This window comes from Boleophthalmus pectinirostris, unplaced genomic scaffold, assembly GCF_026225935.1.
Source record: "Boleophthalmus pectinirostris isolate CB_2022bp ecotype Guang Dong unplaced genomic scaffold, ASM2622593v1 HiC_scaffold_3, whole genome shotgun sequence".
NCBI lineage: Eukaryota > Metazoa > Chordata > Actinopteri > Gobiiformes > Gobiidae > Boleophthalmus > Boleophthalmus pectinirostris.
The window spans coordinates 33,902,734-33,929,596 of NW_026571299.1; the positions used below are offsets into that span (position 1 = coordinate 33,902,734).

At 38.8% G+C, this 26,863-nt stretch overlaps 2 protein-coding genes across 14 annotated transcripts in view; one reads left to right on the forward strand and one right to left on the reverse strand.

Moving 5' to 3' along the window:
* Positions 1–13,535, forward strand: part of ca16b (carbonic anhydrase XVI b) — a 121,147-nt gene extending 107,612 nt beyond the window's left edge. Inside the window, exons 18-29 of the mRNA XM_020934008.2 lie at positions 70–204; positions 859–993; positions 1,745–1,917; positions 2,134–2,269; positions 4,534–4,680; positions 5,893–5,986; positions 7,250–7,326; positions 7,413–7,541; positions 7,794–7,940; positions 8,297–8,439; positions 10,588–10,723; positions 11,465–13,535. Coding sequence (XP_020789667.1) covers positions 70–204; positions 859–993; positions 1,745–1,917; positions 2,134–2,269; positions 4,534–4,680; positions 5,893–5,986; positions 7,250–7,326; positions 7,413–7,541; positions 7,794–7,940; positions 8,297–8,439; positions 10,588–10,723; positions 11,465–11,611 — 1,599 coding nt within the window. The 3' untranslated portion in view covers positions 11,612–13,535. The remainder of the gene's footprint in view (positions 1–69; positions 205–858; positions 994–1,744; positions 1,918–2,133; positions 2,270–4,533; positions 4,681–5,892; positions 5,987–7,249; positions 7,327–7,412; positions 7,542–7,793; positions 7,941–8,296; positions 8,440–10,587; positions 10,724–11,464) is intronic.
* A 1,099-nt stretch (positions 13,536–14,634) lies between these two features.
* The window catches only part of cadpsb (Ca2+-dependent activator protein for secretion b), a 61,716-nt gene continuing 49,487 nt past the window's right edge, over positions 14,635–26,863 (reverse strand). For 4 of the 13 annotated variants that reach the window (XM_055160481.1, XM_055160483.1, XM_055160479.1 and 1 more), the window contains 11 exons: positions 26,499–26,605; positions 22,898–23,054; positions 22,366–22,507; positions 20,515–20,670; positions 20,234–20,381; positions 19,814–19,888; positions 19,572–19,655; positions 19,460–19,492; positions 19,225–19,332; positions 15,212–15,316; positions 14,635–14,808 (listed from right to left, as the gene is read on the reverse strand). In XM_055160481.1, coding sequence (XP_055016456.1) covers positions 14,635–14,808; positions 15,212–15,316; positions 19,225–19,332; positions 19,460–19,492; positions 19,572–19,655; positions 19,814–19,888; positions 20,234–20,381; positions 20,515–20,670; positions 22,366–22,507; positions 22,898–23,054; positions 26,499–26,605 — 1,289 coding nt within the window. Of the gene's footprint in view, positions 14,809–15,211; positions 15,317–19,224; positions 19,333–19,459; positions 19,493–19,571; positions 19,656–19,813; positions 19,889–20,233; positions 20,382–20,514; positions 20,671–21,548; positions 21,711–22,365; positions 22,508–22,897; positions 23,055–24,793; positions 24,803–26,498; positions 26,606–26,863 lie in introns of all 13 variants that reach the window. The other 9 variants (XM_055160474.1, XM_055160475.1, XM_055160472.1 and 6 more) reach the window with 6 other exon arrangements.

Genomic DNA, 26,863 nt, shown 5'->3' on the forward strand with positions numbered 1-26,863 from the left:
TTGTTTTGGTTTGTGAGTTATTGATCATACATATTTTTTGAGAATCTCTTTTTTTTTGTTTTGTTTCAGGGCTACAACCAGCCCAGAGCTTACATTGCAGCTCAAGGTCCTCTCAAGTCAACATTTGAAGACTTTTGGAGGATGGTTTGGGAGCAGAATACATGCATTATAGTTATGATCACCAACCTAGTGGAAAAAGGACGGGTAAGTTCATTTTTGCTTCTCTAATAAAATTATTGGTAACACTTTATAATAACTACACATTAAAGGTGGATTGTGTAACTTTTCTTGTGGAGGGGCCATCACATACTTTTTTCTTTGGACTTGTTACTGCTTTGTCTGGATTGACCAAACGAAGTTACATGTCAGATCTGTAAAGAGGCAACCTGCTCACAGTCAGAATGCCTGTTTTTCTAGGTATATTTGAGCTTTAAAACCACCTGTAAACTGAATAAATGTGAGGTAGAGCTGTTTAACATCATACTGTGAAACATTCCAGGCAGAGCAATGACATATCCATAGAAACAAGCAGGTGATGGATCCCAAGTGAGAAAGTTCCATAGTACACCTTTAAGTATGCTTAATAAAGCACAAAGAAAGACTTAATTCATAATTAACTTAGCTTGTTAATTAGTTTATTAAGAATGATTCAGGCATAGTAAGTACTTAATAAATACCCTCACTAATCAGGTAGTTACTAAGCTTGAATCATTCTTGATAAACTATAGTGTTTATCATGAAGTAGATCTTCTTCATGCTTTATTTAGATTAATTAAGATGTCGTTGTTATAAAATGTTACAAAAATGGGTATTTTACTGCCTTAACTTTCTAATGCTGGTTTATCTTTTATTCTAAAGCGAAAATGTGACCAGTACTGGCCGACTGAGAACAGTGAGCAGTATGGGAACATAGTAGTGACACTGAAGAGCACCAAAGTCCACGCCTGCTACACACTGAGGCGTTTCCTTATACGGAACACAAAGGTCAAAAAGGTACACCACTGTTATGAAACCCAAAACTTGAGTGTTATAATAATGCTGCACTGCTCCAGTTAAAGCCTTTGTATTGATTTTCTCATGTCAAAATGTCTGTCTTGTTTTTAGATAACAACATAGTTACTTTAAATAAATAGAATTTCTAAGAGTTTTTATAACAAAATGTTTAGTACAATTGGCTAAAACTATATTAATTTTTATCAATGTATTTGTTAAATCATTTGAAAAGTAATTTGGGTGAATGGACATTTGTGTTAATTCAGTACTGAAATGTCTATATTAAAAATTTCCAAACATTAAATCCCTCGAATTATATTTTTTCACCAAATTATTACCTTTATGCTTCTATTACTATACTGTGTTTTAATAGTGATTTTGGTACCACATTATAGACTGTAATCAATAACATCAAATAGTAGTTTAGTAGTAGTAACAGTAGTATTATGTGATCTTGTACTAGTTCCACTTCCTAAAGCTATTCAGGAAAGGTGAAATTCTGTCTTGTTAACTTTTCTCTGTATCAATACTTGTTCCAATCAGTGTCTAGTTTCAGTATTACTTTGAGGGTATTGATTTCTTTGTCAACCTTACTCATACTCCCTTAGCACTTTCTCAGATTATTTATTTAACACAAAGTTTAATCAAAGAGTTCTTGTAGCAAACACTGAGTACATAATGCCCTTCACTTCTCTCTCATCACCTCTTGTTCTTATTGTTCTTTATGTATATCTATATTTATCTTCCCCAGGGTCAGAAGGGGAACCCCAAAGGCCGTCAAAACGAGAGGACAGTGGTGCAGTATCACTACACCCAGTGGCCTGATATGGGCGTCCCTGAGTACACGCTTCCTGTCCTCACCTTCATCCAGCGCTCGTCTTCGGCTCGGGCTGCAGACATGGGCCCTGTCCTGGTGCACTGCAGGTACCGCTGGAGGACACTATTTAGTCCCCAAGTAACTTTTCTGGTGGAGGGTCAGTCATCTCCTTTTGCCTGAAGTGTTTTGCAGTGTGGCATAAATTATAGCAGACCTTCCACTTGAGAAGTTTCATTGCATACCTTTAATTTGTAATTTATGGTTAACAGCTCCCCCTGTAGGCTTACCTTGGTACTTATCATTTTTTTCTATACATTTTACAGTGCAGGGGTTGGTCGTACAGGAACATACATTGTCATTGACAGCATGCTGCAACAGATCAAGGACAAAAGCACAGTGAGCGTCCTGGATTTCCTAAAACATATCCGCACACAACGCAACTACCTGGTCCAAACGGAGGTAAGGGGGCCGGGAGCGGGGTGTTAAAGGGGGAGGGGGGCTCGGGCTGGGGGCACATTACTGCTCTTAATGCTGAAAAGGTCATATGTGATTAAAGATGGATGTGGGGCTTTGGAAAGCTATTTCGTTTAATGCTCTGAGCCCAGCTAAAGGTCACACTTGCACCAGTTCCATGGCAAACAAACAGCAATGGAATGTAAAACAGAAACATTTTGGCTTGAGACATGCTCAGGAAAACTTTACTTTTCTTGAGTGTAAGTTATTTCATCAGCAGCTAAAGATCAGTGTCATTACTAATGCCAGATATCAGGGAATAAAGAGCAGTTTTACAAAATCATGAATATGCAAGTAATGGGAAAAGCAGCAAAGGGTAACATAATTTTAGTCTGACTACTGACAAAATGTGAACTAATATTATTGAATCTTCTGTTACTAATGGGGAAAGCGCTCACAATCGTTTAGCCATGTCTACCCTGTGTCAGTCAGAGAAAAGTGTCTCCCATACAAACCAGTAAAATGTCTTGTTAATTGGAAGAGGTACTCAAGTCTGAACTGTGTGTAAAAGTCAACATCAGTTACATTGTTGGATTTGGATTTGTAAGCAGAAACAGGCAAGAGTGCAGTCCAGATGGCTACTTTATAACGACCATTTATTATTCTTGCAAAACTACATCTGATTAACAGGATTTGCTGATGCATATTTTATGTAGACAAACTTTACAGTACAAATGGAGGAGCATAATTGTCTGCCCTCCAGAATTTGGTAGTGTGAATTCTGTGGCTTAGCTCCTCCAGTGTGCGTCATATAATAAAGCTATTGTTATTATTGGTGAATCTAAATAATTGATGAATAAGCACATCTATTATTGCTTTGACTCCACTGACAGAGGGTGTCCTCATTAGGCCAGATACTTCTGTAAGCAAAATGTGATTTAAACTAAGCATTAAAAAGTCATTGCCAAGTGCTGCATTCTCTCATTTACAATACACAGATGTTTCGGAGTTTAATCAGCCCATAATTACTCAATGTGTTGCAGCAGAATCTGTTTTACAGCAAACACATACTTAACTGAGAAGTGTGTGTGCTTAAACAACACAATGGAGACTGTAATCTCAAGCACAATTTCAACTGTTTGGCAAATCAAGAGATAAACTGAAGAAATGGCAATCAGCAGTAATGTTGTCAGCTTTTTGTCTATCAATTATCAGTGTGATTTACGGCATACTTAAACTGTAAACTATTAATGGTGTCTCAGCAGCTATTCCAAATCCATTTCCAATTGTTCTAATACCCTCCTGTATCTACTAAATTATAAATGGACTCATTGTTTTTGTTGTCTCTTGGCCAGGACTTATTTGAAAAAGAGTTTTTAATCTCACTGAGATTTTTCTGGTTAAATCAAAAATAATAATCAATCAATATGTGACTTCAGTGTACAACGACTAAAATGTCATAAATGTAGTTTTTCATATTGTCATGTTTGTAAAAGTTCAAACTGTCAAATTGTAGAAAATTACTCTGACTTAACTTTTAAATTCAATAGGTCTTTCTGGTCTAACTAAATAGTTTCTGAGGCATTTCAACAAATCAAATGTGTTGTTTTGATAATTTGGAAGACCTTGTCCATGTATGCGCAGTGCACATATTTCTGCAAATGAAGTTCCTTTTAACAAATAATGTTACTTTGATTGATGATGAAGATTGCCTAGATTTTAAGATGTTAATACTGTAGTCAGAGTTATAGCTGGGATGCTTGATTTCCAAACTGTGAAAGGAGAAAGTATGTATTAAAATCTAACTACCTTCTAACTCTCACAATCCCTTATTTTGTGTGGTGCTTTTATAATGTAATTTGCATAAACAATAATATAGTTGATCATGATTAAAAAGGGTAGACAGTAATTGTTCCTGGGACATTTTATATAATCGTGATAATCGCCAAAAAGATAATCGCCATTTTTATCCTGTGCTCAAAAAAGCTACTTATCCTTGCTGCTTTCTTCTAGATCATTGTTGTTTTCACTTTCAACAGTTTCAACAGTTGTTTAAATATGGAACTTATCCATAATGTTAAATGTATAATAATTATATGGATAACTGTCAGCAACTTTAATATTTATCATGATATAATTGTTAATCTTAATTTGAATATTGTACCATGCCTACTCTGCATAGTTAAAAACATAATAATTTATAAGAAAGTATTGTCCCCTGCACAAGTATCAAATGTAATATGTTCATCCTGTGTATATTTTGTCTTCAGGAGCAGTACGTCTTTATCCACGATGCTCTGATGGAGGCCATTTTGTGCCGGGAGACGGAGGTGCCGGCCTGTCAGCTCCACAGTTATGTCAACAGCATCCTGACGCCCAACTCGTCCGGACGCACACGACTAGACAAACAGTTCAGGGTGAGTGCTCCGCCGTGCTGCAGGTGGGTTTGTGTGAGCCCACTGTTTCACCGCTGACAGAGGGAGAGGCAGCCTTCAGAGCACAGCCTTGTTAACACAGTGTGCAGTACATTTACACGGGCTGCTCCACGTCTGCACATCTGCCTCCTCTCTCACACATCTTAACTGTAAAAAACTCATTTCTACTTTGAGTATCTTGTCAAATCTGAAACACAAATTAAAACTAAAAATAACTGTCCTTGCATGCAGCAGTCAAAAGGTGTATTTCTTATAATAATAATAGTCTTATGTCATATACTTTCCATTTGACCAATGCAAAATACCGGTTTACCACACGTGAATGAAGGACTATATTGATTGACAATCTGAATAACAACATTTATGAAATTGTAGTAGTTATTCATTGAAGTCACATATTAGTTATTATTTTTGATTTAACCAGAAAAATCCCATTGAGATTAAAAACTCTTTTTCAAATGAGTCCTGGCCAAGAAAAACAAAAACCATCAGTCCATTTATAATATAGTAGAACAATTGGAAATGGATTTTGAATAGGTGTTGAGACACCATTAATAGTTTACAGTTTAAGTATGCCATAAATCACAGTGATAAATGACTGACAAAAAGCTGACAACATTACTGCTGATTGCCATTTCATCCATTTATCTCTTGATAATTATCTTATTTTATGTTACTTCATTGTCTGTCTTAAAGGTGCACTGGGTAAACTGCACTGCATTTAACATGACTATTTACCATTTATTTATTACAGGCATTTAATTGGTCAAAACATCTCAAAAACATATTTTTACTGTAATCTCCTCGCCACAGATTTGACCTGTAATTTGATCTGGTGGTGCCACTTAGTTGTCTCCACTGATAGATGAGTTTAAAGGCCTATTGTGGGACATTCCAGACAAACAGGTGATGTATCCTCTACCAGAACAGTTACATAGTGAACATTTAACAGAGAATAGCAATTTGACCACAATGACAAAACAATTAAAATGATTCAGTGAAGTAAATAAGTGCCCCTTTTAGCTTAATTTGAAGTAAAGGTATTTGTTGTTTTGTTTGTTTCAGTCCTCTAACCACAAGGCATGAATATAGCACATTTTTAATTTGCTCTATCTGTAACTCTGAACATTCAAACTGTGTCTAGTATTTTCTCTGTTCTCATCCAAGTGTTTTCCCTCTGTTTGCTCTGTGCAGCTGCTGTCTCAGGCTAACATGCGCTTCGTGGAGTGCTTCAGCGCACACAAAGACTGTAACAAGGAGAAGAACCGCAACTCCTCCGTGGTTCCCTGTGAGTGGAGTGTCTTCATATTAACCATAGCACTCTCTGTAGGCTGCGGGTTTCAGCATACAAGGTCATGGTCTACGCTCAGGGCTGTAAAAGACACTGCGGCTATCTGTGAACTCAGAGGTTTTCAGACAGAATCAAGTGGGCTTTGTAGGGATGCTGTTACAAGGCCTTTCAGGTTAAAAGATAATTTAAATGGTTTATGGATGCTCACACTGACAATATTCATAAATATGTAAAAAGCTCTCTTGCAATCATAAATCTTGACCCTGTGTATTTTATGTCATTTACGGAAAAACTTGTACTGAAAGAATTTAAAGGTTTGTTAGGGTTGTTATGATTAAAAACAAGGTAATAATGTTGAGACCACAAACAGGTAAATATGTGAGTCATCATCACTGCACCCATTTACTGCATGGGACATATTTGGCAGAAATGTCAAAAGAATATTTATATTGACTTTCAATATATGGTGAATGAAATGGCTCAATATTTATTCTGTAACTTTTTTGCATTATAGGGAAATTGTACTTATTTTTACATAGTATCTGACCTCTAGTAGATGGTCAAATAAATGTGTTTCATTGGACTAGTTTTTTGCAATATGGCTCACTTAACACAGGGTTTACTGGGACTATCCTGCGTTAAGGTTATTTGTGTCAATGATATCAATATAATCATGATATTTGTCTGTAGCAACATACCACATTTCAAACTTTGTTAACGTCACAGATATTGGCAATAAAGTGAGCCAAAGTAAGGCTTATGTAAAACTAGTAAAAACAAAGTGTGACCATTTTAGGGAGTCTGAGGTATGTCAAAATGTCATGGTTAGAGACTTGGTCAAAGCTTCTCCAGTGCACTTGATATATATTAAGTATTCTATCTGATACATATTATGCTTGATCTGTATATCTCTATATATTTGTGTTCTTAATTGTCCCTTTAATATTGTATATTAGTTGATCATTTAAAGCATTAGTTAATTTTTCTAACAATAGTGCTTTCTTATGCCACCTTGATTCTTTGTCCGTTTCCTTTTTCCAGTCTAAATCTTTAAGGACCATTCCAAAATTAGAAACCATTTCCATAATCCTATAAGTTAATCTTTCCGTGCGTCCTCGGCACTAACCCTGGTCGGGGGGGAAAATGAGATACTTGTTTCTATAGCAACAGCAGGAGAAGTAATGAATGTGTGCATTATCAGCCGAACAATATCGAGGAAGGCCGGCATGAGCTTTTTTCAATCTGTGCGTCTCTCCACAGCTGAGAGAGCCAGGGTCGGACTCACCACTCTGCCAGGAATGAAAGGAACCGATTATATTAATGCCTCCTACATAATGGTACTGTGCCCCTGCTATTTCCTGCTATTACATGCTGTTGCCCCCCTTACCTGTCTGTCACTAACCCCTGACCTTTCACCTCACAGGGATATTACAGGAGTAACGAGTTCATAATTACCCAGCATCCTTTGCCCCACACCACTACAGACTTTTGGAGAATGATTTGGGACCATAATGCTCAGATTATTGTAATGCTGCCCGACAACCAAGGACTGGTATGTAAACAAATCTGGTGAATTTCCTTTTAATACCAGCTTTTATGTATCCATTCAACAGTGGCAAATGAAATAAATATATGTGTAAAGGCTGTTTTTTAGTTTATATTTGATACAGTGCATATGATATAGTTGGTGTTTGTCCTCATGTTAAAGAAGCAAATCAGATTTTAGGGGTGCAACTCCATAGACTATTCCACATTACCATATTATATCCATTATAATACAAACCAAGTGCACTTATTCTTTCAGGCGGAGGATGAATTTGTGTACTGGCCCAGTCGTGAGGAGGCCATGAACTGTATTGCCTTCACTGTCACTCTGATCAGCAAAGACAGACTGTGCCTGTCCAACGAGGAGCAGATCATCATCCACGACTTCATCCTGGAGGCCACACAGGTAAACTATCCACCCACTTAAAGGTGCATTAAGTAACTTTTCAGGGTCCACCACCAGCTTCTGTCCATGGAGAAATTGCTTTGCCAGGAATGTTCCACAATATGGCATTAAACTTTCTGAATCTCTCTCTGTGGACATAAGCAGGCGGCATTCATGTTTTAAAGTGTTTTAAGCTATAAAAACACCTTTAATAAAATTAATGGAAGATGGATACATTTTATGCAATACTGTAGAACACACCAGGTAAAGCAGCAACATCTCACACAGACAAGCAGAAAAGTTACACAGTGCACCTTTAACCTCCATAATTCCTCAGACTGTTTATATATGGTAACTGCTTTTCATACCTTTTACAGGATGATTATGTGTTGGAGGTCAGACATTTCCAGTGCCCCAAATGGCCAAACCCGGACGCCCCGCTCAGCAGCACATTTGAGCTCATCAGTGTCATCAAAGAGGAGGCCATGACACGGGACGGTCCCACCATAGTACACGATGAGTACGTCCATGACCCACTGGTTCACAGTTCGATATTTACTGAGCATTCAAACACACTCATTCTCTACTTCAGTCAGTAGGACACGCCACTGTAAGATCAATTATTATTAGCCTGCATTTTGAGTCGTGATGCAAAAAATAAAATTAAATAAAAAATTCTATTGAAGGTAAAAGGATTCTCATGCTAAAATATCAAGTCTTCACATTTTTCACAATGCTTTTTTAATTTTTGTTTTGATGATACATTCTTTTACATCTCTGTTTGTCTACTCATATACGTAATTGCTACATCACTTACATCTGGGGTGAAGAAAAAATACAGATAGCCACTAAATGCGATTATAGGTTTAATATTGCAATAATTAAGACCGCCACACACTACAGGAGAACAATTTTTAAACGTGTGACAAAAAAAGCATACCACAGACACAAGGAGAATCTTATGAGACACAGCAGGTTTGTCTGTATACCACAGACTATGAAGTTGTGAGCACATCAGCTGTTTCCTGTCTACAGTAAAACCACTCGCTTTGAGACTCTCTAAGTGTTCCAAAGATCAGAGCGCTGCACTTATTTGTGAAATGTGGTGCAATACTTCAGATACATGATTTTTAAAGCATAAAATGTTGGTCATAAAGTACACAGGAAGTAGAGTCACGATGGCTAATATGCAGCTTCATCTCGATCTGAGCACTATATGGATGTAAACAGACACGTGAGGATTTGCTTTTGCACCTCAAACACCTCAAACTGGATTAATAGCGCAGTTTTGTGGACTGGATAGCATTATTTGTGGAGAACAATTTCTATGGATAATGTGGATGAGATGCTGCAGGTTGAATGTACATCTTTACAAGAGGTGAGGAATAAAGTCTTCTTATTTCCGTTATATCCCAAGTTTGTATCTTGCGCCTCTGTGTCCGTCTCTCCTCTGCCTTGGACGCGCTTTTTTTATTGGCTGTTACCATAGCGTTGCTGATATTTGGAGCAGCTCATAGTCACACTGACACCACACATATGAGGAGCACAGCGGCTTCAAAATCCCACACAAAGTCACAAAGTTGGGTCATGTCTCCTTAAACTTGGGGAGAAGCAAATCGCTGCCAAAATCGGACAAAATCTCCTGTAGCGTGTGGCGGCCTTTACCATAGTCTTATGTGGTATTTGATCAATCATCAATAATGTAATGTATTACTCTGCTATTCTATTCTATTTACATTACAACTCCAAACTGTCTTATTGAATGGCTGCAGTAGAATAAAATGGGTATGAAGTTTTAAATACAGTATTTTATCAGTTACTAAAATCAACATTAGCCTAATCAGTATTAGCCTGTGTGTAATTATGCACAAGCTCTAGTTTTAGTTAATGTACTTTCTCCCAGTGCTGCTCAGTGATTAGTGGCAGCATCAGCATGTTGTCTTCATTACGGGATGCCCTGACAATTAGTGCTCCATTTAAAGCACCAGGCTGCTTTCTGCTGTAATTTACAACACACCACATGCACACTGAGATGCTAATCTGTGTTTTATTGTAGTGGTTAAACTTTTGACATGTTTTATGACAGCAAAACAACTACATTGATGTCCAGAGATGATCTGAGCATTTGTCTTTGGTAGTAGGTTTAGAGTTTTGTGTAAACCAAGAAGTTTATAAGATATAATCAAAATCTTCTATCATAATATAAAATTGAAAATGTGAATACCGATATATATCTAAATGCCGAAGATGCGTTCATAACATTTGCACTTTTGGGCTTCCTGTTTTTAGGTGATATTTTGAGGACCTTTGCCTGTATTGTATTATTTCTTTTTCATGATTAATTCCTATGGCAACATCTACATTTTCGTAACTCTGAAACCTTCTTCTCCACCTCTTCTCTACGTAGCCTCCACAGTCAATCTGTGTGGAAGTCGCTCTAGGGTTTAGCGGTAGCAATTAGCAACGATCTCTGCCTGCCTCCCCTCACACCTGAGAAGAAAATCAGCAGCTGTGTAATACTCCAAAAATTATATACTAAAAATAGATGTTACCAGCCCTTCTTATAAACTCTTTATGCCAGTCCTAAATCTGGATGAAAAGAAATTCGCTACACATTTGGCTCCAGAAGGCCCACAGGATATATGTGATTTTTGTGGTGATGTTGCAGGTATGGGGCTGTGTCTGCGGGGATGCTGTGTGCCCTCACCACTCTGTCACAGCAGCTGGAGAATGAGGGTGTGGTGGACATATATCAGGTCGCAAAGATGATCAACCTCATGAGACCGGGCGTCTTCACTGATATAGTAAGCAGTCACTCTTTCACTGCTTTCCAATGCACAACCAGGAATTCAAATGCTGTAGTTCTTTTCAAGGCTTTTTGCATAACTAATAACAATTCAGATTATGTGAATTTTGTTTTTCTTTAAATAATATTTTTGATTTAACTATACTTATTCAGTTCACATAAATTCAAATTAAATATGTCATGAATTTATATAATTATTATGATCTATTGATCTATTGAAATTTATGTCATGTAATCTTGTAAAATTATAAAACAATCAGTAAATCATCATGGCATGCTAGAGGAATCAGATACATTGCTCCACTGACAACCACTGAAAGAAAAAAATGACAGATGGTGATGTTTTTTTAATAAATTGTAATCCTTCTAATCCTTATCTTAATAAATATTCTTGTCACAGTGTGTACAGAACACATATTTACTTTTAAATTACTTTTATTTAATTAATTTAATAATACACAGGCTGCATGAAATCGTACCTTGTAAGAAGTGTTTGTTCATTATAAAAATCTATTTGTCTATTTTCATGTGATGTTAACTTTGAACCCTGTTTTGACGTTAGATGTTTTCGTGCCTTGAGCTGCAGATTTCATTCTGTACAGCAGCACAAAAACAAGTAGATTTACATCAGAAGTTGTTTGCTCTTTCTGTACGAACTTCCCAAACAAGCAACCCAAAGCAGTATCTTTATTGATCTGCGACTCCACTGCTGAATAATGATGACTGTTTCTGTGCACAGGAGCAGTACCAGTACCTATACAAAGCCATGCTGAGTCTGGTGAGCCACAGGGAGAGTGGTCTGAGCGCGCTGCACATGGACACTAATGGACTGGTGGTGATGGCCGACGAGTCTGACCCTGCCGAAAGCATGGAGTCCCTCGTCTAAGGACACTCGCACTTAAATTTGTACAAAAAAATACAACGACTTTTGGAGGCCTTTTTTGCCAGACTATTGATTAAAACAAATAACCTTATTACTTTTATACTGATGAAGTTTTTTGATATTTATGTTTTTTCTTCGTCCTTTAATTCTTTGTCTTAAGCGTTACCCTGCTGAGCGTTTGCACCTGTTTTAAGTTGATTGACCGAGGATGAAGCCGCTTTGTCCAGTTTGCACTATACTATCAGTGTTACTGCCTAAAAAACAGTCGTCGTGGCAACGGATCTGGGTTCATGACCCCAAAGTGACAAACCCAGAGACCCACGAGAACCACAGGAGGACCATTTTAATCTAACCACACTTCAGCACTACAGCCCGCCGCATGCAGTCAGTCACAGCCACTCCGCCTTTGTCACATGAAGAATATTGGTCACTTAATCTTATTGATATATTGTCCAAAACTCTCACTGCTGTCTTGTAAAACTTGTACTTATTATTATTGCTTATTTTATGTGTTTCTACATATAATGTGAACATTTATTGCTTTTGCAGGGATTTATGTATATTGTTATATTGTTTTGTAATATATATAATATCTATTATATCCAGCCAGTGTATCTTTTCTTTGTAGTTTTATCAATTGTTCCACTGACTCTTTTGTAACTCATTATAAATATATCTATAATTATTTTATGTTTTATTTGCCCCAGTTACTAACCTCAACAGTCAATAATCATCTTTTCACACGGTGCAGTGCCTGTGTAAAGTTCTGCGTCTCAGTCTACGAGATTCAACACAAGATGCCATTAGAATCAACTAGAAATCACCTGCCTGTTCTCACCGAGCCATCACAATAATACAAATACTCAAATGTGCCCCTTCTGTGCTTCTAAGACATGAAGTCTAGACCTACTGTTTTAAACAAGTTTAGACACAGCAGCTGTCTAAACTGTGTTTTGTCTGTGTTTGGGATGTGCCACCCTGATGCTGTTTGAGGATCTTCAATATTTACAAAATGACTAAATAAGGTCTATTTGTGTGTGTGATTTTATAAATCTCCCGCTCTTTTACTGCTGTGCCATATGTTTGGAAGTTGTGGTGGAACAGCTCAGTGCCTTGTCTGTGTTCATTGATGGTGCTTATTTTTAGCCAAAAATCACACCTATTTACACTTTAGAAATTTAGTCATAGTTAAATTTGTTTTTGGATTATAAAAACCCATTTTGAGCTGAGCAGATTGGCCAAGGAGGGGCTGGTCACTTTGCACAGGCACTGCTGCTATTTCTCGGGTTTATGCTTTATTTGTAACCAAAGATGTGGTTATGTGGTCTATTTATCAGCTACAATCGAACATGGTTCAGAATATTAGTGCAGATATTGGAAGCGTGAGTGCAATGGGTTTTGTTGAATATGTTTAGACTCAAAGTCTGTATCCACACTAACCTTAAACATTCCTTTGGCACCTATACTATGTTATTGTCCACCTTGTATTGAATTTATTTTATCCACACACAGTTACTCCCACTTCTTTGCAGTAAACATTGGTTGCTTTGTATGACTTTTGTGCATTCTTGTATATCTCTGTGCGGTGGCTTTACCTGTACATTTCTGCTTTTATTAGTTTCTATTTTTATACGAAGCAGTTGTTTGTAAAGTGGACCTTAACAGAATGTACCTTGTCCACAGTTCTTTTAGATCAACCACCCAAATGACTCCACAGGTTTCCAGTACTTGAGCCAGGTTCAAAGTCTATTTTGTAATGAATATGTACATGTTTTCTCCTTAATATCTGTTTCTATGACATTACAATTGGAGACATTACAGTTGTTCATATGAGGATGGTAAATGCCATATAATGCTGAGCTAGTGTTATTTGAGAGGTTACTTGTACTGCTGTACATGAAATAAAGGGTTTGGATGCGTCATGGTATTGGCGATGCAGTGGCTCTCTTCTGCCTCCTGTCTGTTGTTCCGGCGTCCCCTAGTGGCAGCAAACATAAATGAGAGGATACACATGTACAATAATTTTATTTAGAGGCCACAGCTCTTGCATATTACAACTGTTGGCTTTTCATAAGGCAAAAGCAAGAATGAATGGACCAGCTAATTGACACAGAAAACAAAGCATTTGGGGAGGGCAGGAACCCACAAGCATGCAGCGATGGCTCAGAATGCAATGTACAGCATTTTATATTTATATATATTTATATCATATATACAAAACAACAGTGAGACCCAAACAAATGCCAGACATCTCATTCTACACAATTACAGAACAAAGACAGACCAACTTTTTTCAATAAAAAAAATTATTTTGCTCTTTTCTCTGTAAAAGTGCAACTCAATTAAAATAGAACCTGCTCCAAGGCCTTTAATGTTGAAATAAAAATAGAATCTCCTGTTATCAAAATGGAGCTATGAGAATATTGCATCTCTATTGAACTGCAAGTCAGTGTCTAATTGGAGGTGGAGATGAGCACAGAGTGCAGACACATGGTACAAACTTACTGTTGATGTTGAACAGTAGACAACAGTTTATCTGCGACAGCCTTCAACAAATACAGAGGTTTTATTTTCAGTTTGAAGCAGTTGGCATTCACTTAAAACAGACAAGACAAAGAAAAGGGTCCACACACTCATCTTCACGACAATGTACCATAATGAATGTAGATACGACAAAGTAGCGCCATATAGGTTTGCATTGGACAGGGACACACCTATTAATCTCACTCAACATTGTCAAACAAATGTTTCTCCATATTGCTTAGTAACACATAGAAATGAATTTAGAAATGAATGAATCAAAGATAGGTGCTATCTTTATCATGACACAGCTAAACTGCCAATCATATTATTTTTTACATTTTTATTTCCTCAGTATAAGTACTATTTTTATAGTTATTAGTTCCTTCATAGGCATTTCGAGCTGACAAAGAGGTCCTAGAGTGGCTATCTGAGTTGGTACATGCATCGGTAACCAGGCTAAAGTCAAAAGTGAGGGGTGTTTGAGGGTGGGGTCAGGGCTGTGTCTAGTCCTCTTCATCCTCCTCATCGCTGTCCTTCATGGAGATGCCCTGCATGCCCCCCTCCCGCACTGACGCAGATGCCTCCTCCACTGTGAGCCGGTTACGCACTGTGTCGTACATCTTACTGTTCAGAGTGGAGTCCAGCACGCCCTGCAGCCGGAAGTCCCGGTACTTTTTCTGCACATAAAAATTACACATTTGATCATTGTGGCTCATTTTGATCATGTGCTGATTTTCCTTTGACAATGCACTGGTTTATGTAGGGCATTGTACAATGTATTCCCTCACAAAACTCTGAGGCAGTAGGTAACATGAAGTCATAGCTGCCCTGGGGTTAACTGACATGAGTTGTGGCTTTCAATTTATACCAAAGGTCTTTTTTCTAATCATTCACACACATATCCATAGGTATGGATAGTATATGCTTGTTTGCTTAAAAATATTTCTTACTGGTTGAAAGACCATGGCCTATCACAGGGTTAAAAACATCCAGGATGGTTGTTTTGCATGACTTTTATTTAAATGCAGCAAAAGAATGACTTGATTTCCCTCGTACACTCTCCCAGTTCCTCATGGTTACCTTGGTGATCCGGATCAGGATCTTGAGTTGGTAGACGTGCAGCTGTTGGTCCATGCGCTCGGTCAGCCAGGTGCCCAGGAGGTTCATGGTGGCAGTGTACCATTGCTGCAACATAAACAGACACTCTCCAGCTAAACACTCACTCACACACAGGACATGGAGACAGGCTGCTGCCTTTGGGCCTATACACACTGAGAGAACAGGGTATTTTGTTGGTTAGTTTAGGGCTTGAGAAATCAGGAAGCCTAAAGGAACCCTGACAGGATTTGGGAAGCAGGATCAGGAATTAAAAAGAAACCATATGGCATAGTGGTAAGATCATGTCCAAAATGTGAGCAGTCTGCATCCAAAATGAGCATTTTCTCATCAATTGCTTTAATTTGATTAAAGTCCTTAATCAAACATTTATTTTAAAATAATTACTAGACTAATTTTGTTTCAGACAGCGGGAATGTGAACACTTATTGGGCCTAATCACTCAAAGCCAATAGTTGGCTTTGTTTGTGAGAGTGTCTCATAATGCAGATTTTATTTATTTCAAAGATGAGACATTACTCTAGCAGTTACCATATAACAGATTTTATCTTTTAAATGACCAAAAAGTTTTAAGAAAAGGAAGAAGTCATATGACCAAAATTCATGAATAGATTGGAAAATTTTTGTGAATGTATCTGAAACCATTTAGATATTTTAGAGTAAAAGGAACTTCTTCAAAATGGAGCCAAACCCACAGGCCTGATGTTGACCAGGTTTGCTTCTTATTATGACATTATTATTTGACAAAGGCCTCTCTTGCCTGGTGCAGCTCAGCTTGTCTGCCTAAATAAAACATCAGAGTGTAGCACTGGGACTGCACCTGTGGGAGTTTGCAAACTTCTCTCGAGTTTGAGATATCACTGTTCGCTTTTCTAAACATGCACAAAGACACGCACACTAGCACACTCCCCATGCACACACATCTTTACTGTACTGCAAAGAGCTAGAGAGAAGAGGGGTTTAGCAACTTGGAAAAATACAACATCTCAATGTCAGGGGGGAAACCAACATACAGTTAAAATACACTGATCACGCAAAACATTACAGTACCAGTATTAAAAAAGTAGTTCATCTGTTGGATCAGTGCCAAAATAATGACATGATAATGTGCTATTCACTTCACTTTGAACATAATGTTCTGCTTGAACAGTGTATGTCTTAACTTGTGATTACTTAAGACCTAAGATGATTGGTGAAAACTTACATAAACCACGCATTACTAAAATAACTTAGACCTTATATTTATAATGTATAGGAACTGTGTGGTAAAGATGGAAAACCTCTACCAGGGATAGAAATTATACTCTAGATTTGACAAAAGTTGTTCAGCAAATGAAAAATAGAATGAGTGAGTAAATGCATGTTAGCAGGCAGGGAGCAGCGGTGCTATTTTCTTGTATTGGTCCTGTTAAAGTATAGTAGGGGGTTTCCCCCAGGCTGAAAAGTCAAGTTACTGTCTAATCCATTATTAAGTTACAAGAGAACAGCACCATCAAAAGTCTTGGAGAAGAAACATACGTCATCATACTCAGAGAAAAAGTCAACTTTTAACTTGTGAGTAGGCAGGAATACAAGTAAGATATTCAGGCCCAAATGTATTATTCAAGTTCATTTGGTTTTCGTGTTGTAGTTTTTATGCTTGTTTTATTTAGAGCTTGGTTGATGCCTGTCCACTTCACAGTCGAGTTGAGCATGCAGTGCATGCAGACCTGGCAGGTGGGTGGAGGCAGAATACGTGCGGAAGGAAGAGGAGAAACACCTGCATGAAAGAGCCCACCAAACAAACACACAACTGCAGGAAGAGTGTCTCAGGTATTTGTGATAGTTCATGTCATCACTTACTTCTTACTGCCTCAAGTATCTAATCAATCAGGTTTTGGTTATTCCTCCCATTGTGAGTGAATGCATAGTGACAAAAGCTTTATGTGAGCATTCAATTATTCTGTTCTATTTTTTGTCATTTTTGTCTAGAATCTTTGCTCTTAATTGAATGTTTTGTCAAATTACTTAAATTCATAAATTGCACTGCAATTACATTTTTCAACCAAACTGCATTTAAGTAGTATTTTTTTCAAATGCTTTTTTACTCTTATTTTAGTAATTATTTGGATCACTACTTTTTTATTTCTACTTAAGTAATATAATTTAAAATAGCATTACTCTTACTTGAGTACAAACTGTGGCTGCTATACCCACCTCTGATTTGGAGTTTGGTCTCGCTGACCAAGACCACGAATTAGGAACTGGGCAAGGTTCTGATTGACAAATTTGGTTTTCTGTATCTATAATAGAATTTTCTACTGTAAATGTGCTGATATAAGCACAAAGTAGTTATGGCACAAACGAAGCACAAATAACAGAGACACTTTAGCTGCAGTCTGGTGTCTGAATGGATGGCATCCTCACACAGGCAGGAAACACTGCTCTATGTTCAATATGTACAAAATGCTCTGAAGAGGAGGGTCATGCTAAGAGATGTACACAGGAAGATTATCTGACTCTAAAACTCATGCCAACCAACATAATGTGAGAAAACAACGCAACGCAACACTAGAGATAAGTGCCACTTTTTGAATAGAGGAGGCAGCAGGAATGGAGTTAATAAGAACAGAATCGAGAAGAAGATTCAAACCAGTGAAAGAAAGATAGACCAGGAAGAGTCTTATGCAACATTGAGTGCAACATTTAGTCGGCATGCAAATGGAGTGATGGCTTCAAATGAAATCCTAGAAGCAAACGGATTGTTGAACATGTCTAAACCTGACACATCGACAACTATTTCTCAGAAGTTACATGACAGTGCTGACGAGGTATTTTGGGGAGAAGCAAAATGACAGGAGTGGACCTTCTAGACATACAGTAAGCGCCATAGACAAGAGTCCTGACTCGGACACAGTGAAATCTGTCTGACCCCAGTGCAGAAGACAAACATCCAACCAAACACAGCATCTTCAGACACACAGAAGCAGGTCTGACAAAGGAGACCTGAATCTGTGCAGGTCTTTCATGAACATGAGGCACAAACATCACAGCAGTAAGTGCAGTGTCACACATGGAGGACACATTCATGTGGATGTATCCAACAGGATTATGGGGGAGAAGACAGTGCTCTCTTGACCCTCTGTCTGGGTGGTTCCCAGCCTCATCTCACTAGAGCTAACTCTAGTGTTGTTCTCTTAATGACTCTGTACCATGATTACAATGTCAAAACTGTAAATTACTACAATCAGTTTGACTGGAGTAAGTAAATATTTGTAGGAAATGGTATTGTATCGGATTCCGGGTAGTTTTCATAGTTTGGGGACACAAAGAAAGTTATTTACCCCCTGAAAAAATTAAGTAAAAAGTAATTAATTGTAATTAATAAGTCAAGACATGAGCCTGTTCTCAGTTCTTACATTTGAGTTTGTAAGGGAAACATAGTCTGAAGCAGCACTCGTTGGGAACCACAGTGATGACAGAGGGTATACAACATGTCAGCCTCTCTGTTTGTATCAGGAGGGTCCAGCAGTGTGTTTGGCCCCAGCATTTAGAAGAGATGCACAAATAGCCTGGGTGCTACACTGTGGACAGTGTCACTCTCCTGGAGGCTGCCATGTTTTCTGTATACACGTGTGAAAGCACAGAGTGGTGTGGTATATGTGGTGCACTATCAGAGCTTCTATGGACAATTATTCTGTTCTTTCCAGAAAGCACTGCTTGTGATAATCCTTTCTGAGGATGCTTTTATGGACTCTTTGTAAATAAAAGTCATTACTTTTTGAATACACAAAGGCCCAAAAGCACAGTGGCAATGTACAACAGTAATGCAGAGGGCAGCAGCTGAGAGCTGAGAGAGACAGACAGAGAAAGAGGAAGTAGAGCTCACAGAAACATGTCCTGCTCAAAATGGGACTTATCCCTCTCTGCCCAGTTTGTTTTGCCACATTTTGAATGGCCCCTCCCCTTTGTGTGAGGAGGAGAAGGCATCTACTTACATCAAATAACCTTTCTATATACACCTCCTCATTGACCTTATCACGAAGCATATCCTGAGAGTGGCGCACAAAGGTCACGTAGCCATCAGCCACGTCCATCCCGGGCTTCTGTGGACCAAACAAAATAGGGTAAATCACAGAATGCCTTCTACAGCTCATGTATAAAACAGACAGACAGGGTTAGACCAGAGCACCATGCTGTGCCACACTGGGCCTGGCCCAACAGGAGACTTACAGGTACTTCCACATATTTAGAGGCAGCTTTGACCTGAAATCATACAACAATAGCGGTTTACCAAAATAATTCTGACATAATGAGATGATTGTTTTGTAATCTGAAGTATCACCGTAAAGGAGAGGAATGAGGAGAAGAGTGTCCCTTCGTCATATCTGGAAATCTTAGCTAGGACGCCCTCCAGTATTGCCACAAACTGTAAGTGAAACCAAAAAACATTCTTCTTTAACCATTCACTAAAAGTGCAACAGTGAATAATGTTTGTTAAGATAAGCCTTTGTTTTCTCTAAATGGAGAAATTTGTCTTGGGCATCAGGGGCACAATGAAAATAAACAAAAACTGGAAAATCGCACCTTGGCGACTAGAAGCTGGATCATGTCCTTCACACTTTCTTCAATCAGCTCGTCAATTTGGGAGTGGAACTGTTTCTGCAAAAGCAAAACACAGCTTACGGTACTGTTGAATGGATATGTGAATTTAAAAAATATATAAAAATGTCCTTCAGCTACTCTTTATAAGTGATTAAAAGAGTATAATAATACAGAAGAGACATCAAACTACAAGAGGTGTATTCAACTTTTTATAATTCTCTCCAATTATATAAATGTAAATAAACACATACAAATTACATGCAAATGTATATTATTACTATATGACTTAGCAGCATAGCATTAAAGGCAGCATCTGCTTTCAAATGAAGTATTTTGGAGAAATGTTAAATTAGCAATACAAGGCTCAAATGTGAACTAGTGTAACAATAGGGTTTGCCGTACCTCCTGGCCCATCTCCATGGCACAGAGTTTGGCAGATTGGTCCTTGGCATCCACCATCACATTGAACATGGTGCATAATGTGGGAGAGATGCGGAAATCCGTGGACTTGCTGCTTTTTGCCAGCTTTGACTCAAAGGCCATCCTGGTGCTGCAACATGAATGTGAAATATTTATGTCCACTGAGCTATGAAATATGCATTCACTCTTTGCCATTGCTGCCTCAGAGCATAGTTACTGTTGTGCTGGATTATTTTGTTTGGCTTGGTCCTGGTGTAACTCACCGCTTGACGCAGTTCTCGATCATGTTGCTGGACATGAGCTTAATGCGGCTCTCCAGGTGCTTGGCGAATTCCTCCTCGGGCCAGTGCAAGTCTCTGATGAAAGTCTGCAGGGCATCCAGCTTCCAGAAGAGGTCCTCAGATGTCCCAGACCCGTTACTATCAGGAACAACACACACATTATGTCAGAAAATGTCATTAATAAAAAGCAATAAGATCATGGGAGGGGAGGTGGTGTTAGGTATAACTCCCGCCATACACTGACTGACTGATTCAATGTTTTGGTTGGCAGTCAGTGTATGGGTGACTGGGAGCAGGCAGAGTGGAACAATAACCATGCTGAGTCGTATGGTTATTGTTATGAGGTGTGAAGTGGCCACATGCAGGTAAGTCACCGCAGCTCTAGTCACAGAGTGTCAAGACAAAAGGGAAATAGTGAATGGAGCAGTGAGGGAGGGCATGTAAGACTGAACTGTATGGTAGCGTTTTTCAGTTTATATCTTTTTTAAGATTGATTGATAATATTACAAGCCCTCTCTCATTACCCATGTCTCCAAAGTAGTGGGGTCACTTGAAAACATTGCTAAACCATGCACTTTAGGATATCCTGACTAGCACTGATTGGGTAAGTTGGATTGAGGCACTAGTTGTAACATTTCCAACAACTCCAATCAAAGCGCTATCAGGAAAGTCAAAGAATGACTCTATAGCCGTTCGAATTTAAGCGTAGGAGATACACAACTGCAGTGAATTGAAATCCCTAAATGTTAGCTTGCCTGTATCTCCGCACAGCATGCAAGTCGAGGCAAATGAGTGCGATTCAGCCACTCATTTCCAAACCCCATCTAGTCTATAGCACCTCTCAGAGAGTCCTTGGCATGAAGACATGTGCTATATATTGGTCCACACATGCTGCGCTGAGACATGTTCTGCAATTTTCTCAATCTCAATGTTCAGTGTGCATTTTTGGGAACATCTTCATACCAGGGCAAGTCTCTGATAGTTATTTCTCAAGTGAACTAGTAGTGAATACACACTCAGAGTCATATATAGCAGCCATCCAAGACGGGGTAGAAAAGCTAGGCATTTGTGGAAGGTTAACTGATAGTCCAGCTACTGGCACTGGCAGATTTGGTACTTTGGGAATTTGGAGGTTCACATTTGGTAGGTTCACATTGGGCAGATTACTTGTTAAACTCCTGCAGAAAAAGACAGACAAAAAGAAAAATATAAAGAATCCATAACAGTGGCGTGTGAGCGGTACAAAGCCATGTAAACATTCATTATAAAGGAAAAGTCTTAAACAAAGAAAGATGTTGCAGACAGTAAGAGAGACAAAGGACAGATTATACATAAAAGTACATAGTCAGATAGGCTGAATACAGATGAATACAGATATAATATTCAATGAGGTAGTAAGCAAACGCAAAACACGTATTTCAAACTGCCATCTCACCTAATCAATCTAACAATTACACTGGTGATTGAAAATGCAAAAGGAAAACAGCGAATAAGCAAAGCAAATAAATCATAATTTCAACATAAGACACTGGAGGCCATTTGTATCTGGCAACATGTCAAAAGAACACATATTATGAAGGTTAGTTAACGCAACAGAGACAACAGAAATACTGGCCTGACCCCAATGTGTCGGGAAAATGTATAATATACACATTAGTCAAAGCTATTTTAAAACAAAACAACCTATTTCCTCTTATTGCTGAAGAAGAAAATAGGTTATCAAGATCTCTGCTCTATTTCTCACACCTCCATGCAGTGGGCCTGTCATAGCAGAACAAAAGGCCCAGGTCTCCAGACAGTCTACGGCTCAACTACAAACTACAGGCTCCTTACTTGACGGGCTCCCAGGACTCGCGGTCAAAGCCCTTGTGAATAGACTGTGCGATGGAGGACTCCATCAGATCCACATATCTAACCACCAGGGGGGCGTACAGGTCCTGCAGGTGCTTGTGGAACTTTCCGTTGCACAGATGGTCTAAGGAGGGACAGGGCAAAACACATGGTAAACATTACAGAGATCAGAGCTCCAAACAAGGTTGTACTGTTTTAAAGTACTGCTTTTAAGTGCTTGTATATTCATTTGAGTTTACGAATGGGAAAAGCTTATTAATCTTAAAAATGCTGTGCTCAAGGATTGTAGTAACTATATTTGTTTTAATTTAAAAATGTATATAAAAATACATCATTCTCAGTCTGTTTTTTAAATTATCAATAGTAGACAAAAACTGCATGAAATAATGAAATGCTCAAGTAATTAACTATTGCTAAACCAAAAATGCTGTAAAAGTTCTATTTTAAGAAGCTATAATGAAATGCGATTCACTATGCTCATGCAGTGTGTTTGAGTGACCAGTAGGGGGCTCACAGTCTGTTCGCAGGTAGTCGTTGAGCAGCTGAAAGAGGGGAAAGCTGTCCCAGCTCTCAGGTGATTGGATCTCCAGAGCGGCATCCATGTCAATGGCATAGAGGGCCAGGAAGTTCTCTGCATGTTCTACCATCAGGTCTGTCCACCAGGCAAAGGCCTACAGGGATACAGGAACAGGTGAGAGCACAGGTGAGTCATGTGAGGGGCATCAGAAGGAAGAGCAGTTTCAAGAACACTAAATATTAGTAAATAGATGTCTGTGTGTGGAGATTGTGGTCCTTTAGTCCTTTAGTCATTTAAATGATTAATCAGTCAATAGTGTCTTTCTTTGTTGAACAATTTTTTTTATTAGTCGTATTGGGATTAAGAATGAGGTTTATGGACAAGAAGGTATGGAGTGAGCTATCTGGAGATTTGGGAATTAATTGTGAGTAAATTTATTTATTCTGCCATTTTACATACAAATATATGCAATTTGACAGTACTTATCTTGTGGGTGCACTTGCGGTTAAAATGTATATTCAAATCACAGCGATAGCCTTGAGATATTTTGCTAATTCCATGCAACCCTCTTAGTGGACTAATCAATGGACAGGGCAGGTCAATAATTTCTGTTGTCGATTACAGCCCTAGTATTCTAAAAAGAAATACTGGGAAACTATGGTAGTCAGTGTTTTCTTTCAAAGAAAAAAGCAGTCCGGGCGGACCCATTGCCCATGAGTATCTCTGAAATCCACAGCACGTATTGATCAGGACCCCAAGGGGGATTATGGGTAACTCACTGTTCTGCTGTATGTGTAATATGAGAATCACAGTGTGTGTATGTTCTGTTTCAGATAGCTTCTCTCATGCAAATGCTCCATGCTTTTGTCTGACTTTTAAGAGACAAGGCTTGTACCATTCACATCGCTGCCAAACTCTGCATCTCCCACTGATGTGAATGTTAGTCATGCACGTTTAATAAGGCACACCAGAGACTGCAGCACATAGCATCATTTCTATAGAGTGTCAGCTCCAATTAACAAAGTAGTGTTGAGATTCAGCTGACTGTACCCTGGCACAGTCAAGGCTTCTTCACCTTTTAAACTACAGTAGGTGCTTTGCAGGCAGTCTCGGTTTGGCTACTGTGCATATCACTCATGTTGCCAAGTTCAATAATCCAAGTGTAATCTCTTTGAATGGTGCCGCATGCGCATACTTGCATTTTATTTATTTTATCTATTGGGCAAGTCAATAAATAAGAATATTGTGAAAAGTTACATATGTAGTAGTTCAATGCAGGTTTTAATATTACAATTTTGGATTTGAATTAAAACGACAAACAAAAAATTGAAAGCAAATTATATTTTGTTTCTGCATTGCCCACTATGACTATGAGTTAATGCACACTTGCACTCAAAGGAAATTGTAATTATTTTTTTTCTTATCTGCATATTTCGGCTGAACCACAGAAATAACATTTTATTTTCCACAGTATTTTAATTTATTGAAATGTGCCCTTTAACTTTTGTGTCAAGCCATCACAAACTGTTACTTACCTTTCTACTTACCTTCTCGAGACAAACAAACATACTTAAAACAATATAAAATTTAAAAAACAGGCAGCAAACAAAGCTCTTTTCTCCATCACATTTAGGGAGTGGTTCTATGACGGGGGGGTCAAAATGGACCAGCAGGAGGCAAAGGTCACCTCAACCTTTGATAGGGGAAACACATTCAGGATCCTAACCCAGTGTTCAGCCATAAACACTCAACAGTGCTGTATCAAGGCAATAGTGTCATATTGGGAGCAGTCTGTAGGGGGCAGTACTGATGCTTGGGGAAGGGGCATGACATCATAACTTCGTCTATGGGACATGCACAGAGCATTTAGGGAGGGACAACTTCACTACATACCTCTTTTCCCTGCTGGGATAGTCACCAATCATATGACAGTGAAAACAACAGGAAAACGTACAAAACAAATATGTATTTTTGAGGCAGTTCGCGGAACAGGGATTGTAAACTTGGACAGCAGAGACTGATGGAGGAAAAGCCAGGGGAGGTAATGTTTGAACAAGGGCGGACTGTGAAATTAATCGTCAGGATGGAGGAGGGAGAAGAAATGTTTATGGAGGATAACTTTGGTTCACATGAGCAAACGTCAGAATAGATTTTGGCTTGGCATGCTTGAAGAGAAACCGTTTTTATGGCCTGATGGACATGCTTTATGGTCACAATTATGTTGGTGCAAGCTACAGTGCCTTTTCAATTTCTTCAAGTTTGTCTCATCCTACTCCTACACAAGCACCCAGCCCATTACTCTACGTAGCTAACACTGTCTATGGATTCAATTTCAACTCTAGAGGGTGGCCTTTAGCAGTAGTGGCGCAACATGCCATTCAGGAGGGGTCGTGATGCGGGCAGAAGAGGAAAAAAGAAACAAAAATACTGTACCGATTGATCTGCAGAACTTGTGACTGCCGCCTGTCAAGCATATTCAAAAAGATAGAATAAATCTGCTTTATCTAGGAGCAAACTGGAGAAGCTTAAATCTGCACATGCTCATTACGCTTACTCCTACAGGGGTGACAAGGGGGAGCAGAGGGGGAGTACAAACCCAGTTCCAATATTGTATTCATAATACAACAAAAACATAAGGCATGTTTTCAGTATACTGGCAATTAGGCAGCAAGTGAAAGTAACAACAAAAAATAAGATCAGAAAATTAATAGGTAAACTCTGTAACTTTTCTGGTGGAGGGACCTTGACAAACTTGATTCTGTGTCGATGTTATTGCTTTGCCTGGAATGTTTCATAGCATCAAACATATGTATCTCCATAGAAGGTCAAGTTACAAATCTGACAGATCCAAGGAGAGGCAAGATTAATGTCATACTATGGAACATTCGAGACAATGTGATAACATCTCCACAAGCAGGCTACGGACCTTCCACTAGAAAGGTAAAATCCTTTTTTCTTATTATAGAACCTGTCCTTTGATGCCCTCTTGCAAATTCTTTGAGATGTGTTGCTCCGATAACTATCTTTTTTCACAGGTAATAAAAATAGCTTCTCCTAATGTGTTACATCATGAATAAAATATGTGCAATTTGCTGATTTTCTAGTGCCCCACTGTATATGGACTTGGGTTTGTAGTTTGCCAGTAAACATGATAAACAGGTTACACTTATGCTAATCGTCTAGCATTGGATTAACCTGCGCTTTCCCTCACCTCTCCATCCACACAACCCTCTGAACTTTTACTTCTTCGTATCTTTAAAAACACACAGTGCCATCTCTCTGGGCTTTCAGCAGCTTACATAACGGCGCTCCTGAGCTCTGAGCTGTAATCAGGGCACAGAACTGCACACGTGTTTTCATGCAGAAGCAAATTTACATTCTTTGCACAAACACATTGGCTCATTTTGGCACGGTCGGCTTCACACCAATTACAGCCTCTCCTAAATTAAATATTTTTTTTCTAAGTTAGCTGTAGATGAAAGCAGCTTTATTTATAGTACAGGCTGATGGTAATAATAAGGCTAACTGGGTAGAGTGCGATAAGAGTTGGGAAGAGAGGGGAGGGGTGCGTCGACAGGGAGGGGGCGGGCTCACTCACCTCCGCGTGGTGTTCCTGGTTCTGCTGGAGGACCTCTATGACTAACTCCGCCAGGCGAATAGTTTCCTCCAGCTTTTTGGCAGGCGTGACTAAGCGGCCTGCATTCTCTGAGACAAAAGGATGAGGGTGAGGGACGAGCAGTTAGTCAAGCACACAGAAGGATTTCCAGGGGGATTTGTTTAACTATTCTAACTCCAGATTGAATTAACTAATAACAACATCACAGCACCTACACTGTGATGTCTAGCTATGACAAACCCCAGTGTTATACAAGTAAAGTAGTATACTGTAGTAACATAGAATAGGTCTAAGAGGGCAGGCACAGAAATAGTGTCATTGAAATGAAGATGCAAAGAGTACATGCA